Raw genomic sequence first — 27,943 nt, forward strand, 5'->3', positions numbered from 1 at the left:
ACACACCAAAAAGTATAAAACCACACAGCCCGCTGCAGCTCTCATCTCCAAACCTGGCATTTGCCTGAGGCGACCACGGTGCCTCCAGCCCCTTGTCAAGCTTCCCTGCGAGACTCTGTCGATTTGCCGATTTGCCGAGCCATGCTCGGGAGGCAGCGCATCTGGTGGCACCTGCTGGCTTTGCTTTTCCTCCCATTTTGCCTGTGTCAAGATGAATACATGGAGGTGAGCAGAAGAGCTAATAAAGCGGTGGCCAGGATAGTGCAGAGCCACCAGCAGACTGGCCGTAGCGGCTCCAGGAGGGAGAAAGTGAGAGAGCAGAGCCAAGCTAAAACTGGGACTGTGGATAATAACACTTCTACAGACCTAAAACCCCTGAGACCAGAGGCGCTTCCGCACCCTGAGGTAGAGGACCTAGCCCAGATCAACCCATTCTGGGGCCAGGTACTCAGAATTCTCTTCTAAGGATTTCTTTGAAAACTTAATGACTGTGGTTGCTGTTGACTTAACTAAGATTCTTAGGATTGGTGCCTGTGAGCAGTTTGATGAGCTGTTGGGAGCGTCTCTGGGTTGTCCTGGGTTTCCACAGGGACTCCAAGTTGCTGGTATGATGTGCTGGGATAGAGAGGCCAGAGCACTTTTCTTTGGCAACAGGGAGCCAGAAGCAACAGTTTCCTTTTGTGTTGGGACTTTTTTTCTTTCTTTTTAAATGTGCTCTGTTGATGCAGAGAACTTGTGCTGGCCTATGAGGATAGATGCATTGCTAGAGATAATGATCTGCTGCTTCTGAGGCCTTCCCAGCTGGAGAAGCTGCCCTTTGCCTCTGCCTGCTTTACTTGGACTTGTGAATTTTCTATACCATTTCTCTCCAGTTTTGTTTATTTGTTTTGGAGCAGTCTAGGTTGCTATGGCTTCTTGTTTGACTTTTTTTTTTTTTTTTGAGTCAAAACAGAATTAAAGCATTAAAAGGAAAGGAAGCAAAAAAAAAAAAAAGCCAGTATATTTAAATTACAAGCCGTATTGTGTCATACAGTGTTTCGGGATGACAAAACCTGATTTATTTGTTGGGGCAGAAGCTCAGCATCTCAGGATATTTCTTTAACTCTTTTAGGTAACACAGGGATGAGTAAAGGTTTTGGTGTAGTAAGTTACAAATCAGCAAACTTCAGTGTGATCAAAAGCAGCAAAACCAGGAAGGAACTTCTTTGTACTCAGCACCTAAGCATGGAAAATGCTGAAGTTAGCTGGACAGGGAGGAAGGGTTCCTTTAGACTGCATGATCTTTGAAGCAGTGCACAGTACCACAAAAACCAGTTGTCTGTCTGCTTTGTAGAGATTTCGGAACTTCTTTTCACATAGTTGCAATCTAAGCCCCTACCCTGCCAGCCACAGATTTAGGAGTCTCAGTTGATCATCTGGTCCTGTGGTCAGACTAGAATCCCACAGAGCCTGAGACATGTAACTAAGGGGAGTTCACAGCGCAGTTTCCAAGTCCCTCCATGGGGCTCTGTCAAGGGGAGATGTAAAGAAACTGTCATCTTTCTCTGATGATGCTTGCTTCGGTGGGCTTTCCAGCTGGATGAATGGTGTCTTTCCTGGCTGTCCATTAGTGTGCTACAGGTCATCTTTCATTATTTCCTGGAAACCAACACCAACCAGGCTGCTGAAATCCCAATTATGGTTCTGCTCCACTCCACATTCTAGTCCTCCAGCCCTGAATTCGTGAAGCATTTTCAGATAAGGACCTAAGAGCCAGCAGCATCCTGGAAGGCTCTGCTACTATTCCCCTACAAGTGGGCGCCGGCGCCCAGACTGAATTTGGGACCATAGGAAGTTTTCCTTTCTCTCCCTACTTCCCCATCCTCTTTTTTATGCTAATTCTCCTTTTTCCCCATAAAGTATTCCCCAAGCATTTCCCAGCTTCTGTTAGGAAAGTAGGATGGAGACCAAGACAGTGATAAACTCAAGCCACCCTCAGCTGCTCTATTAGAAACAAAATTTTGTCAGTATTTATTCATTCATTCAGCCACTAATTCATTCATTCATTCATTCATTCATTCATCTTCTTCAATCTCTTCTTATTTTCATTTAATTGTTTGTTATGTTTTAAAGTTAGCATACAAAGCACTGGGTTTTATTATGACAGTGACTTTACTCACCTAATCTTTTTTTTTTCTTGTTAATAAGCTTGGTTAGATTCTGTGTGTTACAAGGTGAATGTCCAAAGAACACTCGGGGGTGGGGGTGGGGGTGGGGGTGGGGGTAGACCCATGTTGTTTTGGTCACTAGGTCTTTAAAGCATAATAAAGTAAAAAGAGGAGACAAAAGATGGCCATCCAGAACAGAGGTTTAGGGAGTGGTAGATTAAATCCTGTGCTACAGTGAAGGCTGAGGGAGTCTGTGAGCAGCTGGTGTGCCTGGACCCTGTGCTGTGCAGAGAGACTGGCGGATGATCTGAGTGTCCAGCAAGGGAGGACTCTTAACTAGCGAAGGGATTCTCATGTAACTTTGCTCCACAAAGTTCTGCTTGTTAAAGCAAGCCAGTGAGGTACTACGACCTGTGTGGTAGGAATGGGGCTGGCTGGGGAGCCCATGGTGGATCGGAGCTGGAAGAGATTGACATTATCTACTTTTTTTTTCTGGCATTTTCTCAACTGTAGCCTCTCTTGTCTTTCCATTTCCCTTCTCTTCCTGACCTCTCGTTTCCTCAGGAAGAGAATTGTGTGTTCTTTTTTCTCTAGTAATTAATAGTAGAACTCAATTCTGCCTCCAGATCTCCTCCTGCAGAATGGGTGGAGCTTATCTTACATACTTCCCTTTCTTCTTATACTGCTCAACTGCATGCTTCTACTACATAACAGCCAGGTTTGGGAAAGAGGGTGACACATGTAAGACATCACGGATAATGACTTCCCATAAGCAAATTCATCCTTAATAGGAATAAAATGTCTATACAACATCCTGTCCAACTTCGGAGTCCATTAAAAAAACATGATGGCAAGGTCCTCCGTTAACCCAGCACCAGTGAGTGGGAGGGAACCTACTGAGACTGGCAGATCCCTGAAGTTCACTGGCTGGCCAGTCTAGCTAATGTGCGAGCTTCAGGTTCAGTGCCTGTCTTATAAAATAATGGTGGAGGAAGGATATTCAAAATTGGTCTCTGGTCCCCCACTCACTCACACTCATGAGCACACACTTACACTAACAAATATTCATCTCTCCCCCCTGAATCTGTTTCTGTCTATCCATCCATCCTTCTGTGCATCCCTCTGTCTGTCCATCCATTCCTCACTGCACTATTCTATTTTCCCTCAGAACTTGACCTTGAAATGCAAGGCCATAGGAAAGAACATGCAAGAAATGCCATAGGAGGGTTCCTGCAAGGCACCCAACCAGGAGAACCAGGACTCTGTTGTCCTGGTGGCAGCTCTGTGCTCCTGGGGTTACCCCCATTAGCTTATACATTCACCACTCATCCTTGTTAGCTCAAGTATTGAGGACCCGCCCCCCACCCCCATGTTCAGATACTAGACTTTGACAAATGCAAGCATCAGGGCTCTATCTCATCTGAGCAGGCTCTACAGGCAGAGTCACTTGCTGCCTAGCCCAACTGTCTATTACCCAGGACTCAGATGTTTGTCCTCTGACGGCCGCATCACATGTCCCACACGTATAATAAATAAATGTAATAAAATTGTTTAAACATAACAAAAATTAAAGTTCTTTCGAAATTGTTATTGGAAGTTAAACAAAATAGAATCTTTGCTTGTATCTTAGAGCTGGAAAACAAGTTCAGGGCCAACACAGACTGATGTCTGGGAGTGGTGACTCTTCTAAGGCCATACAGAACTGAGCAGGGACACTGGTCCCAGGGGAGTGATTATTCTAGCAGTTCTAAGCATTTCAGTATTTTCACTATGTCCTTACCCAAGGACTTTCAGACCCTGCCCGGTTTCTCTATCCACGACATCCACTATTGGCCACACTCTGGATCCCCTGGGGTTTTGGAGCTGTATTCCACATTAGCAAAGGACAGCAGGAGAAGATCACCCTTCTGAGATGTGTGGTTGGTGGGCTTGGCTGTGGTGTTTGATTTCCCAGTGTTGTCACCTCTGACTGTGTGTGTGTATTAGTTGATTTTTTTTCCTTATGCATTAATCATTTCTATCTGCCTGCGGTTGGTCCTGGTAGAGGCAGAGCTAAGAGTTATCTCTAGTTTTGAGTGTCTCCATCCCTCAACACTGCCTTCTGAGCTGTGTTGGCAGAAGGTGTGGACCAGGGTGGGCTATTCCTCAATACTTTTAGGGGGAAGGGAGGGCAGTGACCATGCCTGTAAGACCAACCACTAAGAGTGAGGCATAAACCTTCACCCAGCCTTCTCCAGAGAACGTGTCTAGTAGGGGAGAGAATGGAGACATTAAGGTCTTCCCTCCATCGCTCCCTACCTTTGTCCTCTGTTCTGTCCACTCCATTCCACCCTTCCCCTTTTCTTTTCACAATCAGTCCCTTAGCAACAATGTGCTGTTTTCAAAATGGTTGAATTATAGCTGGTGTCTAGGAAAGTTTCCACAAGTATTTTGCATGACACAATCAAAAGGCAGGTTGCCAGTATAGATGAGAATCCAGATTTTACAAGTTCTAACTCTCCCTTCAAGTCAATCACCTGGGTCTTCCTTCACAAAAAGCACACACTTTAAAATGTTTTCTTTCTATAAATAAGCATTTCACTGGAAGTCACAGCTTTGCATACTCAGTACCCATTTGTGCTCATGCAGTAAGGTAGTAACTTTAAATTTAGAAGAGGGATATGTGAAATGATAAATACTTATATTGAGGTTTAAATTGCTCAGTATGTAGATAAGAAAAAATCCACTGGACAAATGCAGTTAATAGCCATCTACTATATTCTTGAAAACTGTCAAGAGTGTAGATTTTGGATGTAGTCATCCTAGGAAAGCAAATGAAGTAATGCATATGTTAACTAGCTGTTCAGCAAGGACACACATGCAAATCGCAAACCAGCTGCTGTGTAGGATCACTATATTTCTACTTCTCAATTAAAACATAAGTGAACAAATGTACACTTTGTTTCCCCAGCACTGTGTGGGGAAAGTGGAGAGACAGAGTTTCTCATACCACTTAAGCCAGGATGAGGGATGCAGTGTCTAGGGGCTCCGTGAAAGTTGCTGGTTGTCTGCACTGAGAGTTACTTTAGTCTGACTCTACCCAAGACTTCTGGGTATTGAGAAAGAAGAGGTTTCTGTGTCCTTTTTGGAATGAGATCCTGCTTTTGCTGTCACAAGCTGACATGGGCAGCCGCTGACCAAGACTGCCACTCTCTGTGCACAACTGCACTTACATCGCAGCACATCTGCTAGGAAATTTCTGTTTTCTGTACCTTTGATCACTCACCTGCCTTAACAACTTCCTAGCCCCCACGCCATAGATCCTCTCAGCATCCTACGATATCTTCGCTGAATGTGACTGTGAGTTGACTGAAGTTAAACTTCTCTAAGGGTGAGGCCAGAAGAAGTTATAACATTTAGTGCTCTCAAAGACCTTTACCTGAAGTTTCTTTTATCATTTTTTTTTTTTTTTTAGTCTCCACAAACTGGAGGACTGCCCCCAGACTGCAGCAAGTGTTGCCATGGAGATTATGGATTTCGTGGTTATCAAGGGCCCCCTGGACCTCCAGGTCCTCCTGGTATTCCAGGTAAGGACACACAAGTTGCACAGCTATGTCAGTAGCAGACTGGGTGAGATCTAGGAGCCAAGAGCAAACATGAATACGGGCTGAAGTGTACTGGGTGTGCATGGAAAATGCAAAGATAAAAAACTTGGTGGGGGAGTTGGGTTCTCTAGGTCAGTTCCAGTGGAACACTGCTTTACAACATGTATTCTCTACAGTACTCCTAGAATCCTAGAGGTTCCAGGAAGGGAGGCACTTCAGCACTCACAGACAGAGCCACTTACTAGGAGTGGGAACACATCAGCACCAGAGTACCAGTCCCCTTCTGTTTCTGTTGCAAATATCCGAGATAAGGACCTTAGAGAAGCACCTGTCTGGAGGGTTCTCCTCTGCCTGGCTAAGCTGACTTTGGGGACTGTAGTGAGGCCCTACCTCATGATGGGATAGTTCTAGTAGATTGAAGCTACTCACCTCTCAACAGCCATAAAGGTAGAGAGCAGAAGAGAACAGGTTCCTACTACCTCCCTCAAACCTCACATCCTTAGCCTTAGTGACCTTTAACCTTCAACTAGATCACACCACCTTCCAATAGCACCATACTGGGAACAAGCCTCTAATATGTGGACTTTGAAGAGATGTTTAAGTCACAACATCCAGTATTTCTGTGTATTCTACACAACGCTAGTGTATCCTACATAACACTCTATAGTGTTATATGTATACTGCATAACACTCTATAGTGTATTCTACACACACTATAACTTTCTTAAACCTTATTAAATAGGGGCAGGTAGAGAGGGAAGATTGCTGGATTTCTCTCTGACATCCACTGAGGAGGGTTAACTTTCTGTGTCATTTTAAGTTTAGGTTGTTTTTGTTGTTGTTGGTTTTGTTTTTTGATTGTTTTGGGTTTTTTGTTTTGTTTTGTTTTAAATTTCCCCAATCTCTATTGTTTCTCTGCTGGTTTTCATGCTTTACTTGGTCTCATAGATACCTTTTGACCTCTAGCAGCACACAACAGCACAGCAAATGCTCTTGAGCTCATCAGATCCCTCTAGAGCAGTGGTTCTCAGCCTTCCTGGCACTGTGACCCTTTCATACATTCCTTATGCTGTGGTGACCCCCCCAACACTTAAAATTACTTCTTTGCTACTTTGTAACTATAATTTTGCTGGTTACAAAGCATAACATAAATATCTAGTATGTCTGATGGTCTTGGGTGACCCTTATGAGAAAGTCTGTTGACCCCACAGAGATCGTGACACGCAGGTTGAGAACTGGTGCCACTCTGGATCCATGGGCAGCCGTCTGTGCTATCTTGTTCCAGCCGCTTAGGCTCAGGGCACTCTGTTAGTGTTACTATAATGAACTGGATGGGTAAAGGGGGGCCCTTCCTACCTGCCCCCACCTCTGAGGAGTCCAGAAGTATCCAGTGTTTTACTGAGTTCCTTTGACAATGCCTCTTTACAGGGTTTGGCCAAAGTCTACTTATGTTGTTTGACTTCCCCTCACTGATGTTACCATTCATCAAAACATTAACCTTTGTACACCCTTAGATAAGTTCTCACGTGAGGCCAAGTTTATAATTTAAAAAAAATGACAAAACCATGCCCTATATTTAAACCTTTGTCGTGTCCATCGAAGGCAATGATTCACAGGGCCAATGATGTAAAGTGAAACATCTTTAGACCCTTCTGGAATCTTTGTTTGACCTCCAAGCTGGCTTTGATTGAATGTTTCCCATTCGAAAGTGCCTTGGGACAGAACACTTTAACCTAGCAGTTCAAGTTCATTGGTCCAAAAGCCCTGCAAACCTGGTTCAGAGCCAGGTCAAAGGTAACACACAATGTATAATACAAGAGGGCCTGAGGCTTAGCGAATACGAAAACAAGGAGGAGGTGTGGGATTGTTTCGTTTGAATTTACTACCTGACTCTTGATTTTAAAATGGCAATGATATTTTATGTTTTTCTATCAGTTATAAAACTGCTAAAAACTTTTGGAAGAAAACGTGCAAGAGATCGAAAATAACAGCACAAAATCAGCCATGTCTCATCCATTCAGGAAAAGTATAAATAACTATGGATAAAACTAGAGTTACTCTTTCCTCTATGGATATAATACAGAAATGTGTAAGGACCCACACTGAAACAGTGCTATGCCACCCCTGTTTATCTGTGACCTTTTACCTAAAGATGTCACTGAGGTTCATTACAACATTGATCATTTAAAATATTTTTATAACCTGATAAGAATGGACCATGACATTCTAGCATTGGTGGGAATGTGCTTTTCAAATCTTCACTGTGTTCGATAATGATGAGTGGCGGTGAGTCTTCTACACAGTCTCACCTTCATTCCTTGCATTACAGAAAAGCATGATCTGCAGTCTTGGTTTTATTGCTCTTTTTAGAGCCCATCTGATGCCCTTTGGCTACTATGGCCAAGGTTATTGCAAATGTTCTCCTTTTACAACTGAGTTGAGACATTTCTGAAGGCAGGACTGTGTTTGTCTAAAACAACACATTCTGAGAGGAGTGGCCAAGTTTTCTCATATGATTTCTGATTTTTAAAGGAAACCATGGAAACAATGGGAACAATGGAGCCACTGGCCACGAAGGGGCCAAAGGTGAGAAAGGAGACAAAGGCGACCTAGGCCCTCGAGGGGAACGGGGGCAGCATGGCCCCAAAGGAGAGAAGGGCTACCCAGGGGTGCCACCAGAACTGCAGGTAAACCACCCTCCAGGTGACTGCTAACCCTGCCTGAACATTAGGGACCAGGGACCAAAAGTGTTTCAGTGGACAAGCCTCAACTCATCTTCAGGGAATCTCAGTTTCAGTCGGCTTATCCATGTGGCAGGATGCTTGCATGGAGCCTAGGCTATCAAACACAGCTTTGAGAGCATTCTTAGGACAGGGTACTTACTGAGTGTGTGAAATACAACTCTCTCATAGGGCCAAATACGACACAACCATAAGTATGAACTCATAGCCTATTTTTCAGATGGGACAATGGGTTAAACAAGAGGGTTTTAACCAATTTGAACACTGAAAGAGCTATGTATATAAATGGAATGGCTATGCATATACTTATATTTTATTTGCTGATTTGCCACTTTGTGTAGAAAAATTTCAACTTTGTAGAGTGACAGACACTGTTTCTCTTACATCCGATTTAGTAGTAAGGTTTATTTACTCATTTCATGTATGCTAGTACACTGTTGCTGTCTTCAGACACACCAGAAGAGGGCACTGGATCCCCAATACGGATGGTTGTGAGCCACCATGTGGTTGCTGGAAATTGAATTTAGGACCTCTGGAAGAACAGTCAGTGCTCTTAACCGCTGAGTCATCTCTCCAGCCCTGTAGTTGAATTTTTTTTTTAAACTTTTCACACCAGACTTTTCTGTCCATGGGGACATTTTATTTTTGAGTTATTCAATTTGCTAGACCAGATTATGTTCCTCTTAGCATGAGGTATTAAAACCTATTATATGGCCATAACCCATTTATGGTTTGTCTTAGTCAGGGTTTCTATTCCTGCACAAACATCATGACCAAGAAGCAAGTGGGGAAGGAAAGGGTTTATTCAGCTTACACTTCCACACTGCTGTTCATCACCAAGGAAGTCAGGACTGGAACTCAAACAGGTCAGGAAGCAGGAGCTGATGCAGAGGCCATGGAGGGACATTCTTTACTGGCTTGCTCAGTCTGCTCTCTTATAGAACCAAGACTACCAGCCCAGAGATGGTCCCACCCACAAGGGGCCTTTCCCCCTTGATCACTAATTGAGAAAATACGTTACAGTTGGATCTCATGGAGGCATTTCCTCAACTGAAGCTCCTTTCTCTGTGATAACTCCAGCTGTGTCAAGTTGACACAAAACTAGCCAGGACATGGTTATATGTAATTTTTTATTTCTCTTTTAACTCGTCTTTCTAATTCTTGTAACATCTAAAATTTGTAAATATAGGCCACCTGGAAAACTTATTAACTCTAAGTTTGTTAATATTTAAACCCAGAGTCTCTTAGAAGACATCTGTATTAACATGGTAAGTTGCGTTTTGTTGTTGTTGGTCAGGTTGTGTCTGGCTAATGTGTCTTCCTTAAAATGTAATTAGTGGTTAAAATTAAGTATTTGGGAGAAAATTCTGTAGCAAAAGAGACTTTTTGAGAATTGGCATACAAAACTGTTCTTGTTTGAAAGATCAGAGGAAAGTGCTGTTTGTTTGGGCAAATGCAGAGATGTTTACTCTTGGACATATCATTCTTCTGGGATCCTCTTATGCAAGTGTAAACTAAGATGTCCTGTGTGTTACTAGACCTTATCATGGGGCTCGGGGGTAACTTTTAACAAATACTGTTTAATAATTTCAGCAAACTGGGATTCATATGCCAGTACAAATTAACAAGTAGGGTGGAAAGCCATCTTGACTAAGGGATTTTCTATGACAGTCTAGAGATATATGAAAACCAACAACATAGAACATATAGATGGCCTTTTCATAGAATAGGTAATTTAGAGTCCTATGGCCCCCACAGGAATCTCCACTCCTAGGTGCTCTATCATACCTAGGATCTTAGGATCACTGGTGACTAGGACACAGCATCTGTCCCACCACCACCAGGAGTAACTGGGACCAGCAGGATATAGGAACCCCACTCAACCAGAGGCTCAGATTCCTTCCAGTCGATGCCTGTCTACCTTGGTTGCAAACTTGGTGGACAGTCCCCCAGCCCCCCAGAGGAGGTACTAGTCCCAGGTGCTCTAGCATGCCCAGGATCTTAGGATTCCAGAATCGCAAGAGCTTGGTCACACCAGGATCTCAGGGTCTCAGAGGCAGCTTGAATCCCAGAAACTCTGACGCACGCAGAATCTCAGGATCACAGGATCCCTTAATCACAGGATCACAGAGATAGCTGGACTCTGAGGAGTTCTGACTCAACTGGAATTACAGGAAGGACAGGCTCCAATCAAATAAAGCAAGGGCAGGCAGCACTTGAGATGATCAGCAATTGAAGCAGCAATTGAGATGATGGGAGGCAAGCATAAGAACAGAAGCAACAGAAACCAAGGTTATTTGGCATTATTAGAACACAATTCTCCCACCATAGCAAATCCTGGATACACCATCATACCAGAAAAACAAGATATGGATCTAAAGTCACTTCTCATGACGATGATGAAGGACTTTAAGAAGGACATAAATAAATCCCTTAAAGAAATATAGGAAAACATAAGTAAGCAGGTAGAAACCCTTAAAGAGGAAACACAAAAATCCCTTAAAGAATTACAGGAAAACACATCCAAACAGGTGAAGAATTGAACAAAACCATCCAGGATCTAAAAATGGAAGTAGAAACAATAAATAACAAAGGGAGACAACTCTGGAGATAGAATACCTACGAAAGAAGTCAGGAGCTATAGATGCAAGCATCACTAACAGAATATAAGAGCTAGAAGAGAGAATCTCAGGTGCAGAAGATACCATAAAAAACATTGACACAATAGTCAAAGAAAATGCAAAATGCAAAAAGCTCTTAACCCTAAATATCCAGAAAATCCAGGACACAATGAGAAGACCAAATCTAAGGGCAATAGGTATAGAAGAGAGTGAAGATTTCCAACTTAAAGGGCCAGTAAATATCTTCAACAAAATTATAGAAGAAAACTTCCCTAACCTAAAGGAAGAGATGCCCACAAACATACAAGAAGCCTACAGAACTCCAAATAGACTGGACCAGAAAAGAAATTCCTCCTGTCACATAATAAGCAAAACACCAAATGAACAAAACAAAGAATACTAAGAGCAGTAAGGGAAAAAGGTCAAGTAACATATAAAGGCAGATCTATCAGAATTACACCGGACTTCTCACCAGAGACTATGAAATCCAGAAGATCCTGGGAAGATGTAATACAGACCCTAAGAGAACACAAATGCCAGCCCAGGCTACTATACCCAGCAAAACTCTCAATTACCATAGCTAGAGAAACCAACATATTCCATGATAAAATCAAATTTACACAATATCTTTCCACAAATCCAGCCCATCAAAGAATAATAAAGAAAAAAACTCCAATACAAGGAGGGAAACTACACCCTAGAAAAAGCAAGAAAGTAATCTTTCAAGAAACCTAAAAGAAGATAGCCACATAAACAGAATTCCAACTCTAACAACAAAAATAATAGGAAGCAACAATTACTATTCCTTAATATCTCTTAATATCAGTGGACTCAATTCCCCAATAAAAAGACATAGACTAACAGACTGGTTACATAAACAGGATCCAAGATTTTACTGCATACAGGAAACCCACCTCAGGGAAAAAGACAAACACTACCTCAGAGTAAAGGGCTAGAAAACAATTTTCCAAGCAAACGGTCTGAAGAAACAAACTGGAGTAGCCATTCTAATATTGAGTAAAATCGACTTACAATCTAAAATTAACAAAAAAGACAAGGAGGGACACTTTATAATCATCAAAGTTAAAATCTTCCAAGATGAACTCTCAATTCTGAATATCTATGCTCCAAATGCAAGGGCACCCTCATTCATAAAAGAAACTTTACTAATGCTCAAAGCACACATTGCACCACATACAATAATAGTTGGAGACTTCAACACCCCACTCTCATCAATGGACAGATCATGGAGACAGAAACTAAACAAAAACACAGTGAAACTAACAGAAGTTATGAAACAAATGGATTTAACAGATATCTGTAGAACATTTTATCCTAAAACAAAAGGATATACCTTCTTCTCAGCACCTCATGGCACCTTCTCCAAAACTGACCATATAATTGGTCACAAAACAGGCCTCAACAGATACAAGAAGATTGAAATAATCCCATGCATCATATCGGATCACCACAGACTAAGGCTTATCTTCAATAACAACATAAATAATAGAAAGCCCACATACACGTGGAAGCTGAACAACACTCTACTCAATGATAACTTGGTCAAGGAAGAAATTAAGAAATTAAAGACTTTGTAGAATTTAATGAAAATTAAGCCACAACATACCCAAACTTATGGGACACAATGAAAGCATTTCTAAGAGGCAAACTCATAGCCCTGAGTGCCTCCAAAAAGAAACTAGAGAGAGCACACACTACCAGCTTGACAGCACACCTGAAAGCTCTAGAACAAAAAGAAGCAAATTCATGCAAGAGGAGTAGACTGCAGGAAATAATCAAACTCAGGGCTGAAATCAACTAAGTGGAAACTAAAAGAACTATTCAAAGAATCAACCAAACCAGGAGCTGGTTCTTTGAGAAAATCAACAAAATAGATAAACCCTTAGCCAGACTAACTAGAGGGCACAGGGTCAGTATCCTAATTAACAAAATCAGAAATGAAAAGGGAGACATAAGAACAGAAACTGGGGAAATCCAAAGAATCAGATCCTACTACAAAAGCCTATACTCAACAAAACTGGAAAGCCTGGATGACCTGACAGTTTTCTAGACAGATACCAGGTAACAAAGTTAAATCAGGATCAGATTAAGGATCTAAACAGTCCTACAGGCCCTAAAGAAATAGAAGCAGTCATAAATAGTCTCCCAGCCAAAAAAAGCCCAGGACCAGATGGGTTTACTGCAGAGTTCCATCAGACCTTCAAAGAAGACATAATACCAATACTCCTTAAACTATTCCACAAAATAGAAACAGAAGGTACTCTACCCAATTCATTCTATGAAGCCACAATTACTCTGATACTTAAACCACACAAAGACCAACAAAGAAAGAGAACTTCAGACCAATTTCCCTTATGAATATCGATGCAAAAATACTCAATAAAATTCTCACAAACCGAATCCAAGAACACATCAAAATGATCATCTATCATGATCAAGTAGGCTTCATTCCAGGGATGCAGGGATGGTTCAATATATGGAAATCCATCAACTCACTCCACTATATAAACAAGCTCAAAGAAAAAAAAAAAACACATGATCATCTCATTAGATACTGAGAAAGCATTTAACAAAACCCAACACCCCTTCATGATAAAATCTTGGGATGATTAGGGATCCAAGGCCCAAACCTAAAGATAGTAAAAGCAATATACAACAAGCCAGTAGCCAACTTCAAACTACATGGAGAGAAACATGAAGCAATTCCAATAAAATCAGGGACCAGACAAGGCTGCCCACTTCCTCCCTACCTATTCAATATAGTACTTGAAGTCCTAGCCAGAGCAATTAGACAACAAAAGGAGATCAAAGGGATACAAATTGAAAAAGGAAGAAGTCAAAATATTACTATTTGCAGATGATATGATAGTATATATAAGTGAATCTAAAAATTCCACCAGGGAACTCCTAAACCTGATAAACAACTTCAGCAATGTAGCTGAATATGAAGTTAACTCAAACTAATCAGTGGCCTTCCTCTACACAAAGGATAAACGGGCTGAGAAAGAAATTAGGGAAACAACACCCTTCACAACAGTCACAAATAATGTAAAATACATTGGTGTGACTCTAACTAAGCAAGTGAAAGATCTGTATGATAAGAACTTCAAGTATCTGAAGAAATAAATACATGAAGATCTCAGAATATGAAAAGATCTCCCACACTCATGGATTTGCAGGATTAATATAGTAAAAATGGCCATCTTCCTGAAAGCAATCTACAGATTCAGTGCAATCCCCATCAAAATTCCAATGCAATTCTTCTCAGAGTTAGAAAGAGCAATTTGCAAATCCATTTGGAATAACAAAAAACCTAGGATAGCGAAAACTATTCTCAACAATAAAAGAATTTCTGATGGAATCATCATCCCTGATCTTAAGGTGCACTCTAGAGCTATTGTAATAAAAAACCAAACCAAACCAAAACAACAGCAACAATAAAAAATCCCCTGCATGGTATTGGTATAATGACAAGCTGGTAGATCAATGGAATAGAATTGAAGACCCAGAAATAAACCCACCCACCTATGGTCACTTGATCTTTGACAAAGGAGCTAAAACCATCCAGTGGAAAAAAAGACAGCATTTTCAACAAATGGTGCTGGCTCAACTGGTGGTTAGCATGTAGATGAATGCAAATCGATCCAGTCTTATATCCTTGTACAATGCTCAAGTCCAAGTGGATCAAGAACCTCCACATAAAACCAGATACACTGAAACAGATAGAGGAGAAAGTGGAGAAAAGCCTCAAACATATGGGCACAGGGGGGAAATTCCTGAGCAGAATAGCAACAGCTTTTGCTGTAAGATCAAGAATTGACAAATGGGACCTCATGAAATTGCAAAGCTTCTGTAAGGCAAAAGACACTGTCAATAAGACAAAAAGGCAACCAACAGATTGGGAAAAGGTCTTTACCAATCCTACATCAGATAGAGGGCTAATATCCAATATATACAAAGAACCCAAGATCTTAGACTCCAGAGAAACAAATAACCCTAGTAAAAATGGGGTACAGAGCTAAACAAAGAATTCTCAACTGAGGAATACTGAATGGCCGAGAAGCACCTAAAAAAATGTTCAACATCCTTAGTCATCAGGGAATTTCAAATCAAAACAACCCTGAGATTCCACCTCACACCAGTCAGAATGGCTAAGAATAAAAACTCAGGTGACAGCAGATGCTGTTGAGGATATGAAGAAAGAGCAACACTTCTCCATTGCTAATGGTATTGCAAGCTGATACAACCACTCTGAAAATCAGTTTGACAGTTCCTCAGAAAATTGAACATAGTACTACCTGAGGGCCCAGTTATGCCACTCCTGGGCATATACCCAGAAGATGCTCCAACTTGTAATAAGGATACATGCTCCACTATGTTCATAGCAGCCTTATTTATAATAGCCAGAAGCTGGAAAGAACCCACATGTCCCTCAACATAGGAATGGATACCGAAAATGTGGTACATTTATACAATGGAGTACTACTCAGCTATTAAAAATAATGAATTTATGAAATTCTTAGACAAATGGATGGAACTAGAGGATATCATCCTGATTGTGGTAACCCAGTCACAAAAGAACACACATGGTATGCACTCACTGATAAGTGGATATTAGCCCAGAAGCTCAGAATATCCAAGATACAATTCTCAAACCACATGAAAATCAAGAAGAAGGAAGACCAAAATGTGGATACTTTGATCCTTCTTAGATGGGGGAACAAAATACCCATGGAAGGAGTTACAGAGACAAAGTCTCTGTGGAGCAGAGACTGAAGGAATGACCATCCAGTGACTGCCCCACCTGGAGATCCATCCCATATACAATCAACAAACCCAGACACTATTGTTGATGCCAACAAGTGCTTGCTGACAGGAGCCTGATTTAGCTCTTTCCCGAGAGGCTCTGCCAGTGTCTGACAAATACAGAAGTGGATGCTCACAGCCATCTATTAGACTGAGCACAGGGTCCCCAATGAAGGAGCTAGAGAAAGGACCCAAGGAGTTAAAGGGGTTTGCAGCCCCATAGAAGGAACAACAATATGAACTAACCAATACCCACAGAGCTCCCAGGGACTAAATCACCAAAGAGTACAAATGATGGGACTTATGGCTCCAGCTGCATATGTAGCAGAGGATGGCCTAATATGGGAGGAGAGGCCCTTGGTCCTCTATGGGCTCTATGCCCCAGTGTAGGGGAATGCCAGGGCCAGGAAGAGGGAGAGGATGTGTTGGTGAGCAGGGGGAGGGAGTGGGGGAGTGTATAGGGGGGAGGGGACTTTCTGAGGGGAAACATTTAACATGTAAATAAAGAAAATATCTAATAATAATAATTATAAATATATGAAGATGAAACAAAAAATAGGTAATTTAGTGGAGAACACCTGGAGCAACCATTATATGTCATCTATTTGGCACTTTAACACAACGATACAGTCACTTGAGATGTTGTTTTCTTGTGCTTTATGGAAGACATTTGTGAAGACAACTGGTCAAAATGCAAGTGACTGATTGTGAGCTGCCCAGCCCCAGCTGACTCATCTACAATACCCCCCCCCCACACACACACCCCTAAGGCTCAGAGAACACCAAGGGAGTGGCATCAAGATTGTTAGAGCCAGAGGACCAGCAAGTCTGCTGTAAGATTGTGCCTCCTAGAAATAACTGCAAAAATACACCTATGAAACCTCATCCACATTGCTGAACAACGACAGCTCTGACAGACAACATGCTAACATGAGAGGGCTGAATCTCTTAGGCTCCAGTTCTAGACAGTGAGCCTCAGGCAACTAACAACCGACACAGGGAGATTCAGCTTTCTTCAGGGATGAGCCCCTAATTGGTTATCCAACACCAAGTGTCGAGTTATGAAAAGATACACGTTCAAACAACAGTAAAAGGAGCCAGCAGGTTATATTTATGCATTTGCGCAGTTATGTATGTAACAATAACCAGTTAAGAAGAACTGGAGAAGGAGGGAATGGGGGCATAGGAAGAGCTGGAGGGAGGGCACGGGAGAATGAAAAGGAATCACACTTTAATTTTACAATTTGCAAATTTAAAATTTAATTAAAAAGGAAGCTTGTGAAGAAAGGGCTTGGACATCTTTTGGATGTTAAAGAATTTGTTCTTTTCACTGCTATTTATTTTCAAGGGATTGCCACCACTGACTTTCAAATATCCTCTAATACTGTGATCAAGTCATACCATTTCTTGGTAGACAGAGCTGCTCCAAAGCTCTTTTAATTATTCAAATTCTATTTTGGAACACCAGTAGCGGTAACAATGGCAACAGCGGTAAAGGAGAAATAGCCATGACTCATTCTCAACTGAAGGAATACAGAAATCTAAGGTTCAGATGGAAGCTGAGACTCAATACCCCATCTTCAAATGGGTAACTTCCTCCCCAGTGCCCTGGATCACGAGGTTGGAGCTGGGAGCAGGTTTCTTAGAATAGTTGTTCTCATGGACTGAGATGAGGCTGTCATCATTTTCTAAACACAAGGGATTAGCCACAAGCCACAGGTGGGGCTGCTCACAGTAATGGCTTCTCTGGTTCTCTTGAATTTTCTGCTCCAATTTATTTGATTTTTTATGCAAAATTATGCTCAGAAAATTTGCTTTTCCAACAGCCAGATAGGTTTCTGATTCTATTTAACCACTTATATATATATATATATTGAATAACTGCAAATGTCTCCTTTGCTTTTTAAGGATGATTCATACAATACCCTTTTAATGTAAAGGAAAAGAATAAGTAAAACACAGTTCAGAGACAATCACTCTTGTATATAGTCAAATAAGTTAGCTATATTATTTTTCTTAAAAAGGAGGTCCTCAGTGGCACAAGAACCACAGTCCCAGAGGGCAACTTAAAACTCGCCAGGCTGGCCCCAAACTCACGGGTGTGGATCGCTGCTTCAGCTTCCTGTGCTGCTAGAATTACAGTCCAATTACCAAGTCCAGCCAATGTTCTTAAACATACATGAGCATGCAGCATTATTTATCACTGTTTCGTGAATGGCAAAATTTCAGGAATAGTTCTACTCATATAAACGGATAGAACTCTATAACACTAAAATGAATATATTTTCTGGATATAAAACTGAAATATTCTCATGTGAAAACTGTACTTGTGATAAGGAAGAAAATTTTCACATGGAACTACTATGCCACGAGTGCTGTCAGTAGTAATTCTGCTGCTGTTCTTTTAAAGCATTTTAGATTACATTTATTTATGTGGAGGGGCGAACACCTGCCATTGCACATGGGTAGAGGTCAGAGGAGAGGACATCTTTGGAGGAGTTGGTTCTCTTCCTCCATCATGAGGTTACTGGGAGCCAAACTCAGGCCATCGTGTGTCATAGCGAGCACCTTTACCTGCTCAGCCATCTCATTAGCCATTTATGCATCTCCTCATAGATATGTCTCTCAGTATGACTACAGGACAGCCCCACCTGCAAAGACACATGTAACAAAGTCTGATATTAAGTCATAGTAGTCTTGTGTTGCCTATTCTTTATGCTTTCCTAGGGCTAACAACATTCAGTTGCTCAATGGTCACTTTCTCTAATCACTTAATACACAAATGTACTTCTAATACCTACAGTCTGAGAATTTTATCCAAAATTTTCCAGTTTTACTTGATGGCACAATTTTTATATTTAAAAAGGTATCTTTTAAAGGCTACTATTTTTGAACTGTATTTAGAACTGTTGATGCAGAGTAATATCACACAGCATAAAATACTTTAAATTACTATAATTCACTTACTTATTTGCCTATTGCTTGGTATATATTTAAGCTTACCATCAGAGGTAATATTGAAATAAATTTATGTGTATAAGAATGTTTTTCTTCATGACAAATTGCCTACGGACTGACCACCAGCTCTATCCTTAGATTGCATTCATGGCTTCTCTAGCAACTCACTTCAGCAATCAGAACAGTGGCATTATCTTCAGCAGTGTTGAGACCAACATTGGAAACTTCTTCGATGTCATGACTGGGAGATTTGGGGCCCCCGTATCAGGTAAGATGTAAGAATCAACAGACAAAGCCATTGTAAAGAGAAAGCAGACAGGAGGGCGAGAAAGAAGATAAGGCGGTGGAATGAGAGGGAGAAGGAACTGGGAAGAAGAAAGGCAGGAAGGAAAGAAGAAAGTGGATGAAAGGAAGAGAGGGGTGGAAGGAGGAGAAGGAGGAAGGGGAAGTGGGAAGGAGGAAGGATGAGAAGAAAGAAGGAAGGGAGGGAGGAAAGAATAGAGGAAGGAAAGCAAACGGCTCATATAGTCTTCCAAATGCCAGGTTAACCTGTTAAAATCTGAATGGAGAAAAAAAAACCTAAAAAATGGCTATGATTACAGAGATTATTAACTTTTATTTGGATAGAACCAGTTAATCCTGAGAGAGCCCAGACATGTCTGACTGTAAAAGACATAATTCTCAGAGCTTGACCGTGTGGTAACTCTATTCATTGTTAGTCTAGCAAAGAATGCTTTATCTATTTCTAACATTAAAAATTGAATGGAAAATACAATTTTTTTACAGTTTATAAAAATATAGTTATCCTATTACATAAAAGCTAGCATACTCTATATTCTGATTATAGTTTGTTTTATTTAAAGAAAGACTTGCCAAATATTTTAAAAATCTTTCCATTTGACTATATATATATATATATGATGAACATAGTCATATATTCCTCTTGTCAAAAGAGGGAACCACTTATTTCCCTGAGGCCAGCAAAGTCTTTGAAATGTCTGGATAGTTGACTGATTAAAAGAAAAGCTAACCAAACAAAAACCCCACTGTTTAATTTTCTTTGAACTTTGATGTTCTTTAGACTTAAAAAAGTTACAAAAAAGTTGCCAAATTTTCAAATTCCCTTTAGTCTTTTTCCTCTGATATTTACATTTAAGGTAACTAAACTCTGATTACCAAAATAAATAAATCCACTGGGCATAACACTGTCACTGATTTTGCAACTTACTCAGAATGTACTAGTGTTGTGGTTTGAATGTGGAATGTTCACCATGGGCTTCTATGTTTGGATGCTGAGTCCCCACTGCTGGCCCTGTTGGAAGGCGGTGGGACCTTTAGGAGGCTGGCCTTGCTGAAGGCAGAGGCCCACTGTGGGCAGATCTAGCTTCACTTTCTATGTGTTCTATGCTTTCTAACTACAGAGGCAGTGTGACAACTACCTTATGCTCTTGGTACCTAGCTTTCCTGGCAGTAACGTGTGGCATCCTTTCCTAAGCTGTAAGCCAAAACAAATCCCACTCCATTGAGTTGCTTCTTGTCAAGTATTAGCTTAAATTTTAAGCTGGCAGTAGAAGTTGGCAGCATTATTCTCATGGCTTCCTCCCCCTCCCCAGACATTAAAAACATGAGATTAAAGGGGCTGTGGATTGTTCTGTGGTCCGGTGCTAAGGGTATAGAAGGCCACGGAGGCCATACAATGTGTGGAAGGTTAGAGCTCCTACAAGGAGGATTTGATAGGCCATTTCATAAAGCTGTGGAGGTAAAGCTCATTGCAGCAGAGTCCCTAGAACGTTGGAGATACTGGACTTGCTACAGAAGTTGAGGTTCTCCAGCAAGGAAAGCTGCAGGCACAGAGTGGATCTGCCCTAAATGAGAAATCATATATGCCACATAGGCAGCAGAATTGGAAGAGGGGAACACCCGAAGCCCTTCAGAGCCAGACAGTTCTACCACAGACCCCAGATCCCAGACTGGGAGGGAGCTGTAGGGTCTGATGATTGCCCTAGTAGGTTTTGGTTTTGCTTCCATTCCTCGCTTTTAGAATGGAAATATTTATCGTGTCATTTATGCTGGAAGTATGTAATTTGGCTTTGACCTGTGGAGAGACTAATGTAAGAGAATACCTTGATGCTTAGAAGATGCTGTACACTCGTGACCAGAGTTGGGACTGTTAAAGACAGTGGAGACTTTAAAAATTGAAGTGACTGAATTTTGTATTGTGAGACAGCCATTAGCCAGTGAAAGCCTGTAGCAGACTGTGTAGGGTGGACTTAAAATGTCTCCTGTGAGGTCATGTTGGAACACTTGGTCCTCAGATAGTGGCACTGTTTTGCAAGGCTGTGAAGCCTTTAGGTGGGAGCCTTGTTGGAGGAAGTAGGTCACTAGGGCAGGCCTAGAGGTTTTGTCTGGCTCCGTGTCCTGTCTGTTCTCTGCTTTCTGGCTTGTAGAGGCACTGAGTCACATGACATGCTGGTGATGTCATATCTTCTATGCCATGATAGACTGCATTTCTTTTTAACATGTAAGCCAAAATTAACCTTTCCTTCCTCAAATTGCTTCTTGTCAGGCATCTGGTCACAACTATTGGGAAAATAATAAATATAACCGGAATTTCCCAATGTCCCTGTTTTTAGTCCCTTGTCTTGTCTGGCTCTTGAATTCTGTTTTATAACAGTGCCATTTGCCTTATGGGTATATTTACAACTCAGGATGCTGAAGCATTTGGTGATATCGTCCATTTAGTATGTGGCAACATCTCCTTCCAGTACTAGTAACCCATTGAGTAATTCTTGCTGTTGTTCTACTCTTAAAAAGTAGCTGACTACTGAATGAGCTGGCTTCTCCTTGAGCTATTTGCAGGGGACAGGGCCCAGACAACCGTGAATATGTGGTATTTCAGTGCCTCCTCTTGTTGCCAGGGGACTGATTCTTTTTTTCTTTGTATTTATTCTTCTCTCATACAACACATCCCTTTCACCCCCTCCTTCTTCTCCTCCCAGCCCCCAAACCCCCAACTGCCCTCTCCTCCAGATCCACTTTCCCCTCAGAAAAGAGCAGGCCTCTCAAGGACATCAAACGAACACTGCATAACAAAATTCTTAAATGGGGCTCCTCTGTGTGTTTCTCCTTTGAGACCACAGTTCCTCTGCCTCTGCGTACTTCCTGAGGAAGACTTCTGAACCAGCTTTGAAGCTTCCCAGCTTTCAGGAACCTTGTTTATGCTGGCAGATCCTGACATCTATATCCTGACCACTACACTTTAGCTCCCTATATTTTTTTCTAGCAAACTGCCTCTGTAGGCTTGATCCTAGGACTATCCTTTCAGTATTGCAGAGTGGCCTTTCTCCATCAGGGAGGAGTTGAGCTCTATCTCAGAAGCCCTGTCCGGCTTGGGCAGCACCTTTACATATCTGAAAACTATTGATCTTCTTCAGCGTTTTAGTTTTGCATAAATTTGACAGCTTTTAAATTTCTGCCTTTTGGTTTTCTTTTGGTTTCCAGGCAATATATAGAAAAAAATTAAAAATTCTAATGAATGGAGTCTGTGTTAAGCTTACACACACGCTTTTAATGTGTGCTTTGGTTTATTCTCCTCCCCCCATTTAAGTGATAAATGGCCTAAGGCATGTAATCAGAGACAATCTTATTACACAGCAGTCAGTGTTACTTTTTGTGATTTCTTTATATATATATATATATTTTTTTTTTGCTCAAGGGTTTTAATTTTCTTGTAACAATTTTTACAAGTCATGAGCTGTGCCACAGAGGAGTGCCTGGCCATCCTGGGTTAATAATCTCATTGAATTCAATGACGTTATAATCAAAGCATAAGAATTAAAGGTTTTTTGAGCTCAATTGGTTGGACACCATCCTAATGATAACAGCTGATTCCTTATATGGCCTGCTTATTTCACAGCCTCACCAATGATTACAAGCTGATGCTCACCTTTCTCACTTTTAAGGTCAATAAGACAGAGAAAGCTAACATTTGCAGTTGCAGCTCCACAAAGACCTGAAACCCAGAGCACAAGGGGGGTCCTCCCCTTTCTGTGCAGAGAAAGCTCCATGCTCATGGAGCACAGGTTCACACTCACAATTCTAAGACTTCCATTATTCGCCAACTGGTTTCTTAAGCTGCTCTTTCTAAAGTGTTTCTGCAATCTATTTCTATTCATAGCATCATTTTAAAAAGGAAGACTAATGTATTTTGCTGTCATTTTGATTATAAAGTTATTTTCTGGAAGGATTGAAAGTTGTTATGTGTGTATGAAGTGAAATCTTATAAAATGTAAAACATGCAACACCTACAAGTAACTTCTTGAAGTCTTTTGTTCATCTGTCTTTGCCTTTCACCCATGACCCAGTCTCTAGGTATCCAAATGGGCATCAGTGATGGACACTTCACAAAGCACAACTGCTCTCCTGTGACTTGGCTCAGCCAGGCGAGCTCAAAAAGCCTTTAATCCTCATCAGAGGAAGAATTATGACAGCCTTAGAGCTGATATTGTCATAGAAAACAAATAGACATTTGAAAAGAAATAGAAATGGCCCATTGTTTCCTTAGTTTTCTTTGGAGATATTACTGGGTTTTTCTCTTGCATGGCCAGTAGTTCAAAAACTGTAACATGGAATTCAATAAGAATATATCTTTAGTAACAAAGCGTGGTTCAGTTAAAGTTGGATACTTTTATTTACAAATTACTCATTTACAGCAGTCATGTGAGACATTTCCTGAACCCTTTCTGTGCTCCAGTATTTTATCATCTTGGCTAACATTTGTGGGATGTGGTTGTCCATTTTAATGCCATGTTTGACTCATTATATTAATGGTTTTTAAAAATCTCACTAAGTATAACCAGGAAATAGTTAGGAAAGTTAAAAATAAAGCACTTTTAAGGTAAACAGATGAGAGAATAGTCATAAAAACAGGCCATGAAGAAACTACACAATAACAGGAAAATAACAAAGCCAGGTATGAGATCACAAGACTCACTGTGAATGCGTAAATCTCTGCCCTCTCCAGGTGTGTATTTCTTCACCTTCAGCATGATGAAGCATGAGGACGTAGAGGAAGTGTATGTGTACCTTATGCACAACGGCAACACGGTCTTCAGCATGTACAGGTAAGTGATGGCTTCTATCACAGGTCTTGTGGACACTGCTGTAACTTGAACCGGGCAAGTCTATAGCCAGGGAAGAGTTTAGGAATCAACAGGCTGATGTAGCAGTTTTGTTCGTCATGAGAACTCCTGTATTGGGTCAGATTATCACCTTGTTCGCCACCTGAGCTAATCAACCCAAGAGCAGCAAGAAACTAGTGCAGTCCAAGTGTAGGAGGACATTTATGACTTTTCCCATCTATGTGATCCAGTACTTGGGAAGAAGTGACTTAAGGGAGGGTCTATTTTGTCTAACAGATTGGGAGGATTCAGTCCGGCACAGCAAAGAACGTATGAACGAGTTCCTTGAAGGAGCTGCATGTGGTAGTGTTCCTCATGTCATCTCAGTGGGCCAGGGGCAGGGCCAGGGCCAGGCAAGCAGGGAGGATCTAGGGGTGTTGTGCACTCAAGAGAGCACTATCGTAACCTACTGACTCCAGCTAGGCTCTTCCTTTTAGGGATTCCACAACACCCCCAAAACATTCTATCAGCTGGGGACCAAGTGTTCAAACACACGAGCTTGTGAGGGACATTTTCTATCAAAAGCATAACAAGGAGAGAATGGGTTCTGGTGACCGTCAAGCCCTCTCCAGGCCCTTGATTTTCAAATAGCCGTCCAGTTCTTCCTTCTTCCTGTCTCGGGGCACACTTCTCTGTCTTGGTCTCCATGAGAGATGGTCCTAAACCAGTTCAAAGGTAGAAGTCAGAGATGAATAGCCCTTTTCATACAGAAACCCCTCAGCCGGGTTTCTCTCTGGCTTCTGATTCTATCCTTTGTGGATGCTTTCCCTTTATTTTTCTCCATGGTCACATCCAAAGTGGCGTGGTAAGTTTTAAGTTTGTTTTTGTTTTTCTTCAGGTTCCACCTCCTGCTGGTGTAGCTCTGAGAACTAAGGCAAAAGTCCCGAGTCTTTCTTACAAAACCGGGTCTCTGGCAGTAGTTTCCTTAGACACAGACACATAAGACTTTTGCTGCTTGCTCCCAGTCAGTGACATATGTTAGTGAATCATATCTAGTACACTTTTGGACAATTTTTAGCCTATTACTCTTGTGACCCATTGTTTGCCCTTTTCTAAATATAGTTACTATTTATTACCAAAGACATTTTAAATTAGTAATTTGGTTAGAAAGGCAATATTCTCTATTTATGAGATACATAGAGTATGACTCTGAATGAAAGTTCCTACCGGCAAAACATTGTTGCGGTAAATCTCTCAATCCCAAATATGCCTTAGCAATGAAAACACGACTCAATTAATATGAATACATGCTGTGCCTAGAGTGGGCAGATCTACCACTACACTACCATCTTCCACATCTATGAGACCCCTTAGAACTTGTGGTTTCTCCAGGCCATGTGCTTCTGCTTCGCTTTTCTTCTTCTTCTGCATCCTCTCCCTCCTTCATTTTCTCCTTCTTCTCTCTCCACTTTCTGCTCCACCTTCCCTTTTATCTGCCCAGTCATCAGCTCTCCTTTATTTTACAAATTAAGGTGGTAAGCAGGTTTACAGGAAATCATCTGAGTGCTGACTCATTCCTTGTTCAAAGCCACTCACAGGAGAATGGAATTAACATCAACTATAATTAGCCCCAGGGCTATCCACAACAAAACATCAGCTCTATCCCTGCTCTTCTGGGTATAAAAGTACTTGGTTTTATTGTTCAGCCTTGTTAGGGCCCTGATTGTTCAGAGTCTTTCTCTCAAGCATGTTGTTATTCTCCAAAATCATCTTCTAAAAGCTGCAAGGAGAGTATTTGCCTCTTTTGAATACTGTGTCTTAGGTGGTATGTGTATACCAGGTGGTCTATGTTACTATGCTCTTTCTCAATGTCTTCTAAGCATGACATGATGTCTTAGTTACTGTTCTATTACTGTGAAGAGACACCATGACCAGGACAACTTAAATAACAAAGCATTTATATGGGGGCCTTCCATACCATTTCAAAGGCTAAGTCCATAAAGATCATGGTGGGGAGCGTTGGCAGCAGGCAGGCAAGCATGGCACTGAAGGAGTGGCTGAGAGCCAACATCATCCTGTCCACAAGTTTGCAGGAGGAGAGAGAATGAGACTGATATGGGCTTTAGAAAACTCAACGCCATCCCTCCATTACACATCTCCAGCAAGGCCAAATCTCTGAAGCAGTCCATCAACTGGGAGTAGGCATTCAAATATATGAACCTGTGGAGGCCATTCTCATCCAAGCTACCACACACCAGTCTTTCTCTTCCTAGCTCACAATGTTTAATTCCACATTGCCTCCAGTCTGGCTGTTAGCAAGTGTAATATATTTTCACTTTAGCTGTTGACAGTCTCTTTGTTGAATATCAGATTCCAGACTGGCAAGAAGGAAATTAATCATTATAATGAAGACTCTATGTAAAGGATCAAGGATAGTAGAGCTTTCCTTCTTCCTCATCTAACAGTCCAGAGAGGCTTGGTAAGATAATCCTGTATATATGTTCCTAGTCTGAGCAGGGGTAAGAGAGCTCTCTACTACATAGTAATCTTTAAGAACCCAGATGTTTAGGAATGGCTTTCAAGGCCATCATAGTAATTGCTGTTGATCATCTAGAGGCAAGGGAAAGGAAAGAAGGAGGTAGGTTTTAATAGATAGTTCTAGAAGTGTTTCATGCTATTTCCACTTTCATGTCATTTAAGGAACACATGGCCTCAAAAAAGCATAGGTGAAGATATGGACAGAATATACGGAAGACCCGGGTTTGCACTGCAAAGATTAACTAGTGTGTTCCTCTTTTTCTTCTCAGCTATGAAACAAAGGGAAAATCAGATACATCCAGCAACCATGCAGTGCTGAAGTTGGCCAAAGGAGATGAAGTCTGGCTAAGAATGGGCAACGGTGCCCTCCACGGGGACCACCAGCGCTTCTCCACCTTCGCAGGCTTTCTGCTCTTTGAAACTAAGTGACGAGGAAGACAGGATATCTCCACTTTGGGGGCAATTTATAGCTGAGCTAGGGTTGTTAGGATATGAAGGGTGTTGAAGTTTGGGGTTCTTTATGGAGCATTTAAGTGTTGCATTGGTCACACTGCTACTCATTCTAATGGCATACCAATAATGTTGGATGCTTCAGGGGCTAAGAATACACCACAAGGTAATCTTTCCAGATGACCTTGGGAAATACTCAGCATTTTCATCACTCTTCTCTAGATGTCTAAAGGGACTGCCACCTGATACAGGCTGCAAAAAAGCACTCACCTCAAAGGATGCATTTGCATAGAGTTTTGGTGCTCTGTTTAAATGTAGTATTGCTTTGGAGTCAACCAAGTTTTGAGCTCATTGTTCATAATATTTCAGAGACTAGCCTGATTATGATGGGGCTAGGGCAAGAATAAGACCACTTACTAGAATCTTCATAGGAAAAACACTTCTGAAGTCTAAACTGGGAAATAGCATTTGGTTTGGTGGGCTTTATTCTTATACTCATTAATAAAATACATTTAGTCATTTCAGGTAACCTTCAGATAGGGCAATTATTTACATTGCTCATAAATAATTGGCTCCTCTTTTAAAACAACAAACAACCCCATGTAGATAATATTGAGTTCTACTGTCTTAGACTTGCAGATATAAACTTTTCTCACATCTGGCTTGCCACATCTTCTCTTTGCCATTGCATTCCTGGGGCTGTGGTAGAGCTCTCTTGACTCTGTACAACGAGCTGAGCTAAGATGAGGCTGATATAGTACAAAAGTTATCACATTTTTTTTTAATTTGGGAATTATACCCAGATTTTTATATACACCGTGTTATATTGAATGGGCTGTAAACTTAATTAAATACAGGCAGACAAATGGATGCAAAATAAAGTGTATTCCATTTATGAGATCCATAACAACATGTCTTAAATGTTTTCAATAAAAATGATATTATTTTCTCTATTAT

General features: G+C 41.3%; 1 protein-coding gene across 2 annotated transcripts; it reads left to right on the forward strand.

Annotated features, from left to right (window-relative positions):
• C1qtnf3 (C1q and TNF related 3) lies at positions 1–27,942 on the forward strand. 2 transcript variants are annotated; one of them, XM_021183701.2, is made up of 6 exons: positions 1–444; positions 5,602–5,713; positions 8,264–8,418; positions 19,017–19,146; positions 23,902–24,001; positions 26,806–27,942. In XM_021183701.2, exons 1-6 carry the CDS (start codon positions 142–144, stop codon positions 26,963–26,965), a joined length of 960 nt encoding a protein of 319 aa, XP_021039360.1. In that variant the 5' UTR covers positions 1–141; the 3' UTR covers positions 26,966–27,942. The 2 variants fall into 2 exon arrangements, with proteins under 2 accessions (XP_021039360.1, XP_021039361.1); XM_021183702.2 differs by having other exon boundaries at positions 52–225.
• Position 27,943: the final 1 nt, after the last annotated feature.

The sequence above is a fragment of the Mus caroli genome, chromosome 15, assembly GCF_900094665.2.
Source record: "Mus caroli chromosome 15, CAROLI_EIJ_v1.1, whole genome shotgun sequence".
In the NCBI taxonomy this organism is placed as follows: Eukaryota; Metazoa; Chordata; class Mammalia; order Rodentia; family Muridae; genus Mus; species Mus caroli.

Excerpts from the sequence above, each read along its gene's own strand:
- C1qtnf3 (XM_021183701.2), top strand. The coding sequence starts at position 142 with ATGCTCGGGAGGCAGCGCATCTGGTGGCACCTGCTGGCTTTGCTTTTC. Across the intron at positions 445-5,601 it reads TCAACCCATTCTGGGGCCAG|TCTCCACAAACTGGAGGACT; the intron begins GTACTCAGAATT and ends TTTTTTTTTTAG. Across the intron at positions 19,147-23,901 it reads ATTTGGGGCCCCCGTATCAG|GTGTGTATTTCTTCACCTTC; the intron begins GTAAGATGTAAG and ends TGCCCTCTCCAG.